Source organism: Sander lucioperca, chromosome 4 (genome assembly GCF_008315115.2).
Source record: "Sander lucioperca isolate FBNREF2018 chromosome 4, SLUC_FBN_1.2, whole genome shotgun sequence".
Taxonomy (NCBI): Eukaryota; Metazoa; Chordata; class Actinopteri; order Perciformes; family Percidae; genus Sander; species Sander lucioperca.
In genome coordinates this window covers 1,086,944-1,095,812 of record NC_050176.1, presented here as the reverse complement: position 1 = coordinate 1,095,812, position 8,869 = coordinate 1,086,944, and the positions used below count along the sequence as shown (strand labels likewise).

The window sequence follows — 8,869 nt, the reverse complement described above, 5'->3', positions numbered from 1 at the left end:
CGTGTAGTCCAAATATAAATACTCTGAAACAAAAGCCAGGAGTGCAACTGTAAATATAAATCATATGTTCTAAAATATGTATATTCAAGAATTACAGACACAACCTGCAACAACTGACTCTCAACATGTACTCTACAGCTGGGAGATTGACCCTCTGATAGATATTTGTGATTGTGTGGCAATGTCATGCGTAATAATGCATTTTATCTTAACACCAAAATTATGTCTGAATAGCAATAACATGTCTGAATTTTAATTAGACTTTGCAACTGGAGGCTTAATTATACCTCTGGTGGCTGTGTTTGTGCATAATGGCAACAAAAATAACAAAGCAATCCCCCTGTGTCTGTGTGTATGTGCATGTAAAATGTTTATGTTTAATGTCCTTCACAAGGTAGTTATTGATTTTTTTAAGTTGCACATTTTAAAACCTTTACAAGCAAATGCTATTAACTTTATTTGAACAAATATTGCATTTATTTTAAGTTCAAAGACAAAGGAAAGGCAAAAATCATTTTTACAAACATGTTTGCTCCCTTCAGCATGAGTTGTGCATTTCTTCATCATATAACCAAAAAGTATCGGGATAAAATAAAATGGAATACATTAAGCAGTACCTTTATAGTACTGTAATCAAACAACAACATTTGTGGTCAAAGCAATTAAACTGTCTGACATGCATGTTTCTTGCGTTGTATGTTTGGTCTTAATTATAAACTTAATCAGAAGTGACAAGAAAAAAAAAAAGATTAAATTAATAGCCATTAAATTGGATGATAGAATCCTCTAATGAATTAAAAGATGTAATGCTATTTTAGGAGCAACTAATCAAGTAGCATTTAATCCAGTATTTACCAGGCTAACCAATTACCTCTTGGAAAATGAATCAGAGAGAACATTTATAAACACATGGTTTCTAATTACAAAAAAGAAGAACAGCCTGCCCTTATTTGTTATAAGCGCTGCCAAGTGTGCCAGAAATCAGAACTCTGATTGTAAATGACACAAAAAAGCAGTGATTGGCGATTGGTTCTGACAGTGAGCAGCTTGTTGAATCAGACTGGGGAGCAGGTATGACAGTCATCAGTCAGCTCAAGGGGGAGAGAGTTAACTGGCTGCTGCAGAATTGAGTTCAGAGTGGTAGAGAGTTTGTGTCAAGTCTACTGGATGTGGAAAGTTCCCAGTTCACTTACATCTGTTGGATGTTAATTCTCAGGTTCCAGTCCTGAAGGACTACTGGATGTGCCAAGTTTTGATCCTAGCCAAACTTACCTCTTGCAGGAATCAACACTACAAGGCTAAAACACAGCAACGAAATATTTGGTTCAAATTTCAGTTACCGTAAGACCTTTTTTATTATGCAATAGAAATAATTTCAGGGAAGACAGCATGTAAAATTTAGGAAAAAAAGAAGAAAAATAACACAGCAACTGCATATATTTCTGGCTAGGGCTCTATACCATGTTACACATACTGGGAAACAAAACAGAGATACATTTTATTCCCGTTAACTATGAATTGCAACTAAATAAAATAAAGTTCACTTTATTATTAAATGTTCGAATAGTCAAGAAAGCTATCTACAAAGTGTGTTCCACTTTGTAGATATCGTGTTATCCAACTGATATCATTAAGATTATCCAAAGGCAGAGTGCAGATACAGTAAAATAAGCATTCTTAAAAGGCATAAAATGAAGGCATTATGTATCAGTTACGCAGTTTACCAGCCAATCTTAAAATATGAAACCCTTTTTCTCAACTTCACTGTTTCTATATTACTGTTCTCTGCAATAGGCAAGAAGTAAAACCAGCACACCAAGTAGTGCTTTAGGACTCAAAACTCTGTATTCTGATTGGTCAACTGTGAACTGAGAGTTAGTCCCTTGTTCATGATTGGTCTACACAGGGCGACAGTGAACCCTGATCGATTGTCAGTTAGGAGACAAAGCCACAAAGCGGCTGGAGGAAGAGGCCCACGGTACCCACGACGCACACGGTCACAAACACCCAAAGGAAGATTCTATCGATCACCATAGCAACGTACTTCCAGTCATCCTCCACCTGTGAGGGAGAGAGGGAGGGGACAAAACAACAAGTGTGAGAAGATAGAGGAAAGTGTCAGTGGTGAAAAATGAAAGATGAAAAGTGAACAGAGACTGTAAGCCAACGTAAAACTGATACATGATTTAAACATGAGCAAATTTCTATGATAATCACATTCAAACCACAGCGTCAAAATAAGCGAAAGGCATTTTGACAAAGCTGATTGAGCCAGGAGTTTTACATATCAAAGGCTGCTTCTCCCCATTGGGAGATTTCACCCACTTTATTCATAACAGAGAAAGAGAGGAGGCAGAGCTCTCGGCTCACATCTAAAATGATTTGGTTCTAACTTACACTATTGTTAACTTATAGAGCAGGTTAGGATCTGCACCAATGCTGCCCAGAATCACAATACAGCTCCCCCAGGCCAGCGCTGCTGTGTTTTTGCATAAATAGCCTACATTATGCATCAACACGCTTGTTGTGTGTTTGCTTTCAATGAGCAGCTCTAAGTTTATATGAAGTTTAGAAACACTGGAATATTCTATTTCATATGTGACTTAATCCAAAAGTTTTGTTTTTCTTAAAATAGCAAAGCTCAAAATAGTCAAATTGGATTTACAATATGAAAGCACAAAAGAAGGATATTATTGTTGTTGTTATTAAATTCAAAAATACAATACATTAACTAATGCTTTAATAACGTTATGAATGCAGTATATAGTTATTATATTGTTAAAACGTATTAAGAAAGTATGTCGTCTTCTTCTAGAAGTATAGAAGTACGGTGGCCGACAGGGGCAGACACCCTGCAACTTAAGAAAACACATGCAAATAGACAAAACACAAGCAAATTAAGAAAACAACTTCATTAATTTGACAACACATGCGCAGCATTCAGCAAACGCACTGCAAATACACACAACACAACCAAATACATAAACGCGCTGCAAATAAAAAACGATGCAAAAAGAAAAGCACGCAAACCCCGAAAAAAGAAGCGATGCAAAAAGAAAAAGAACTTCATTAATTTGACAACACATGCGCAGCATTCAGCAAACGCACTGCAAATACACACAACACAACCAAATACATAAACGCACTGCAAAGACACACAACACAACCAAATACATAAACGCGCTGCAAAGACACACAACACAACCAAATAGATAAACGCGCTGCAAATATGAAACGATGCAAAAAGAAAAGCACACAAACCCAGAAAACAAATGCAACAAAAAAACGCAGCATCCTGATTACACAACGGAAGTTCTCCAGACCTCTAGGGGGAGCAGCTAGTGGAACAGCTGGATTTTCGACCGTTATTAACCGATATTAAATTCATATTATTATTATTATTATTATTATTATTATTATTATTATTATTATTATTAATAGGATAATATATTATTAATATACAGTCTATGCTCCCGTCTCATGCTCTCCCGGCTGGTGCCGTCCCCGAGCTTCGGCTTTTCAAAATAAAAGCTGGCGTCTGGTCCCTATGTCTTCGTACTTTCGTGTTTTGGATGTTTTTGAACTAAACAGTACGGCAATCATGCTAATGAATCAGCAGATGTCTTACTTACAACACGATGGAGTTAGCAAAGCAGTTTTGTGTTTATGTGCGAGCGGGATTTATTCAGTTTGATAAATCCCACGGTAAACTGGCTGGTTTACTAAACAGGGAGGGACTAGAAATCCTGTCTGTTTTTTGTATTTCAAGAGCGAATTGCTCCATAATATGAATACAGATTAATCTCTTATTTTGTTGGTAACCGTTGTTGTATAATCACAATATTACACTTGAGGAGGCCTATAGCCTACTTCAGTCATTTCGGACCTCGAAATTAAACCCTCTCATATGTCTTAAACAAACGTCAACGTTAAACGCTGATGCAGTTTTAAATGTTTTATCACCACGAGTTTACAGACGTCTCAGCTGATTGAGTATAATCTGTGACCTGAGCCGAGACACACCCACCAAACGAGAGAAAACATATCTCAAACATAGACTTAATATTTACAGTCTATGCAGTTTCTCTCTCTCTCTCTCTCTCTCTCTCTCTCTCTCTCTCTCTCTCTCTCTCTCCCCCTCCCTCCCTCCCTCCCTTCCCGTGGGATCGAAAATCCAGCTGTTCCACTAGCTGCTCCCTCTAGAGGCCTGGAGAACTTCCGTTGTGTAATCTGGATGCTGCGTTTTTTTGTTGCATTTGTTTTCTGGGTTTGTGAGCTTTTCTTTTTGCATCATTTCATATTTGCAGCGCGTTTATCTATTTGGTTGTGTTGTGTGTCTTTGCAGCGCGTTTATGTATTTGGTTGTGTTGTGTATATTTGCAGTGCGTTTGCTGAATGCTGCGCATGTGTTGTCAAATTAATGAAGTTGATTTTCTTTTCGCATCGTTTCGTTTTTCGGGGTTTGCGTGCTTTTCTTTTTGCATCGTTTTTTATTTGCAGCGCGTTTATGTATTTGGTTGTGTTGTGGTATTTGCAGTGCGTTTGCTGAATGCTGCACATGTGTTGTCAAATTAATGAAGATGTTTTCTTAATTTGCTTGTGTTTTGTCTATTTGCGTGTGTTTTCTTAAGTTGCAGGGTGTTTGCCCCTGTCGGCCACCGTATAGAAGTATGTTGAAAAAAGTCATAAAAAGTCATAGTATAATATGTCATAAAAAGTCATAGTATAGTATGTCGAAAAAAGTCATAAATATCCAAGTATGGTTTGGTGAAAAAATTATAGTATTTCAAAAAAGTCATTAAAAAGTAATAGCATAGTGTTTCAAAAAAGTCGAAAGAAGTCATATAAGGCATCATATAAGGCATCATATAGTATGGCGAAAAAAGTCATAGTATATAATGTTTAAAAAGTCATAGCATAGTAAGACGAAAAAAGTTATGAAAAAGTCATAGTTTAGTATGCCGTAAAAAGTCAAGGAAAAGTCAAAGTATAGTATGTTGAAAAAAGCCATATTATTGCATATCAATAAAGTTATGAAAATGTTGTATTATAGTATGTCAAAAAAAGTCATAGTATAGAAAACAAATGTCAAAGTATATTGTATGTCGACAAAAGTAATGAAAAAGTATAGTATGTCTAAAAAGGTCATAAAACAGTCATAGTATATTGTAAAAAATTATAAAAAGTCATAGAGTAGAAAGTCAAAAAAGTCATGAAAAAGTCATAGTACAGTTTGTCGAAAAATGTCATTGTGAAGTATGTTTTAAAAGTTATAAAAAAAATCTAGCATGTCGAAAAAAGTCGGAAAAAGTTATAAAAAGTCATGGTAAAGTATGTTGAATAAAATCATAGTATAGTATGTTGAAAAAGGTCATTGTATAATATGTTGAAAAAATAAAAAAGTCATAGTATAGTATGTCATAAAAAAGTCATGAAAAAGTAATTGTTTTGTATTTCAAAAAAGTTATAGTATACTATGTCAAAAAAAGTCATAAAAAGTCTAAGTATAGTATGACAAAAGGTCATAGTATAGCATGTCGAAAAAAGTCATAGTATAGTATGTTGAAAAGTCATGAATAAGTTATAGTACAGTATGTTGAAAGACGTCATGAAAAGTCATAGTATAGTATGTCGGAAAAAGTAATAAAAACTCATAGTATAGTATGTTAAAAAAGTAATAAAAAGTAATAGTATAGTATGTTGAAAAAGTCAAAGTATAGTTTGTCAAAAAAAGTCATGAAAAAGTCATAGTATAGCATGTCGAAAAAAGTCATAGGAAAGTCATACTATAGTATGTCAAAAAAGTCATAGTATAGCATGTCGAAAAAAATTATTAAAAAATCATAGTATTGTATCTTGAAAGTAATAGGAAATAGTCAAAGGAAAGTATGTCGAAAAAAGTCATAGGAAAGTCATAGAATAGTATGTCAAAAAATGTCATGAAAAAGTCATAGTACAGTAACATACTGTACTATGACTTTATAAAATCATAAAGTCATAGTCATAGTATAGTATGTCGAATAAAGTCAGAAAAAGTCATAGTATAGTATGTCGAAAAAAACGTGAAAACGTCATAGTAGAGCATGTCAAAAAAAGTCATAGGAAAGTCATAGTATAGTATGGGGAAAAATGTCATGAAAAGTCATAGTATAGTATGTCGGGAAAAAATATGAAAAAGTCATACTATAGTATGTCGAAAAAGTCATAGTATAGTATGTCGGAAAATAAACATGAAAAAGTCATAAAAAAGTCATAGTATTATATGTTTAAAAAGGTCATAAAACAGTCATAGTATATTGTAAAAAATTATAAAAAGTCATAGAGTAGAAAGTCAAAAAAGTCATGAAAAAGTCATAGTACAGTTTGTCGAAAAATGTCATTGTGAAGTATGTTTTAAAAGTTATAAAAAAAATCTAGCATGTCGAAAAAAGTCGGAAAAAGTTATAAAAAGTCATGGTAAAGTATGTTGAATAAAATCATAGTATAGTATGTTGAAAAAGGTCATTGTATAATATGTTGAAAAAATAAAAAAGTCATAGTATAGTATGTCATAAAAAAGTCATGAAAAAGTAATTGTTTTGTATTTCAAAAAAGTTATAGTATACTATGTCAAAAAAAGTCATAAAAAGTCTAAGTATAGTATGACAAAAGGTCATAGTATAGCATGTCGAAAAAAGTCATAGTATAGTATGTTGAAAAGTCATGAATAAGTTATAGTACAGTATGTTGAAAGACGTCATGAAAAGTCATAGTATAGTATGTCGGAAAAAGTAATAAAAACTCATAGTATAGTATGTTAAAAAAGTAATAAAAAGTAATAGTATAGTATGTTGAAAAAGTCAAAGTATAGTTTGTCAAAAAAAGTCATGAAAAAGTCATAGTATAGCATGTCGAAAAAAGTCATAGGAAAGTCATACTATAGTATGTCAAAAAAGTCATAGTATAGCATGTCGAAAAAAATTATTAAAAAATCATAGTATTGTATCTTGAAAGTAATAGGAAATAGTCAAAGGAAAGTATGTCGAAAAAAGTCATAGGAAAGTCATAGAATAGTATGTCAAAAAATGTCATGAAAAAGTCATAGTACAGTAACATACTGTACTATGACTTTATAAAATCATAAAGTCATAGTCATAGTATAGTATGTCGAATAAAGTCAGAAAAAGTCATAGTATAGTATGTCGAAAAAAACGTGAAAACGTCATAGTAGAGCATGTCAAAAAAAGTCATAGGAAAGTCATAGTATAGTATGGGGAAAAATGTCATGAAAAGTCATAGTATAGTATGTCGGGAAAAAATATGAAAAAGTCATACTATAGTATGTCGAAAAAGTCATAGTATAGTATGTCGGAAAATAAACATGAAAAAGTCATAAAAAAGTCATAGTATTATATGTTTAAAAAGTCATAGGACAGTCATAGTATGTCGAAAAAAAGTAATAAAAAAGACAGTATAGTATGTCTATAAAGTCATAGTATAGTATGTCGGGAAAAGAAATCATTTAAAGTCATAGTATAGTATGTTAAAAAAAACAAAAATTCGAAGTATAGGATGTTGAAAATATTCATGAAGAAAGTGACAGCTTTAGCCTAGAGGGTAAGGACTTGGCTTTTGTTCTATCAGTCTGTTGTGGCCAGTGCTATCTTCTTCGCTGTCAAATGCTGGGGCAGTGGGATGAAGGTCGCAGACACCAACAGACTGAACAAACTGATCAGGAGGGCTGGTGATGTCGTGGGGGAGGAGCTGGACACACTGACGACCGTGGCTGAGAGGAGGATGCTGTCCAGGCTTCAGTCCATCTTGGATAATGTCTCACACCCTCTCTACGACACACTGGCCCAGCAGAGGAGCACCTTCAGCAGAAGACTCCTCTCACCCAGATGCACCACAGAGCGCAACAGGAAATCGTTCCTGCCTGTGGTCATTAAACTTTACAACGCCTCCCTTGGAGAGTCAAACACCCCCTCTCAGTAATCATCTCAAACATAGACAATCACTTTTTTTTGCACTCTTTGCACATTAATACTGTACATTTGATCTTTTATATATTACAACTGTATATTTGTTTTAAATTTGGAAATTTGTTTGTTGTACATTTGTTCTTCTATATATATATATATATATATATATATATATATATATTTTTTTTTTATATATATATTTATATTCTGTTCCTAATATATATGTTGTCTGTATAATATATGTTGTTTGTAAATCTGGAGTTTGTAACATTAATAATTTCCCCCTGGGATTATTAAAGTATTTCTGATTCTGAGAATTGGAGGGTCACTGGTTCAACCCTCTGCATGGACCAAGTGGACTGATAGCTGGAGAAGTGTCATTTCACCTGCTCAGGGCCCTCTTTATTTTTGCTTGCGTAGGTTCTGTTAATGTGTGTATTTCAGGCCTGTGTGTAACTAAGAACACAGTAAAAAAAATGATTTCCCACATGCAGGATTAAAAAAGTTATGATTACATATATAGTTATTACATTGTTATAAAGTTGAGACGTGAATAAAGTATGTCTTCTTCTTGTCTTCTTCTATATTGTGTTGAAAAAATAATAGTATAGTATGTCGAAAAAAGGCAATAAAAAAGTCATAGTATAGTAAGTCAAAAAAAGTCATGAGGAAGTCATACTATAGTATGTCGAAAAAGTCAAAAAGAGCCATTGTATAGTTTGGCCAAAAAGGTAATTAAAAATATATAATATATAATATTATAGTATGTCAAAGTATGTTGAAAAAGTCATAGTATAGTATGTCGAAAAAAGTCATAAAAAAGTCATATTTTTTTATGTCGAAAAACTCATAGTATAGTATGACGAAAAAGTCATAGTCTTAGTCATAGTCTAGTATGTCGATAAATG

The 8,869-nt window shown here is 33.3% G+C and overlaps 1 protein-coding gene across 1 annotated transcript in view; it reads right to left on the bottom strand.

Annotated features, from left to right (window-relative positions):
• Positions 1-422: 422 nt before the first annotated feature.
• chrna6 (cholinergic receptor, nicotinic, alpha 6) overlaps positions 423-8,869 on the bottom strand; it is a 36,336-nt gene continuing 27,889 nt past the window's right edge. The window contains exon 8 of the mRNA XM_031293613.2: positions 423-2,061. Within this exon, the coding sequence (XP_031149473.1) occupies positions 1,936-2,061 (126 nt within the window). The 3' untranslated portion in view covers positions 423-1,935. The remainder of the gene's footprint in view (positions 2,062-8,869) is intronic.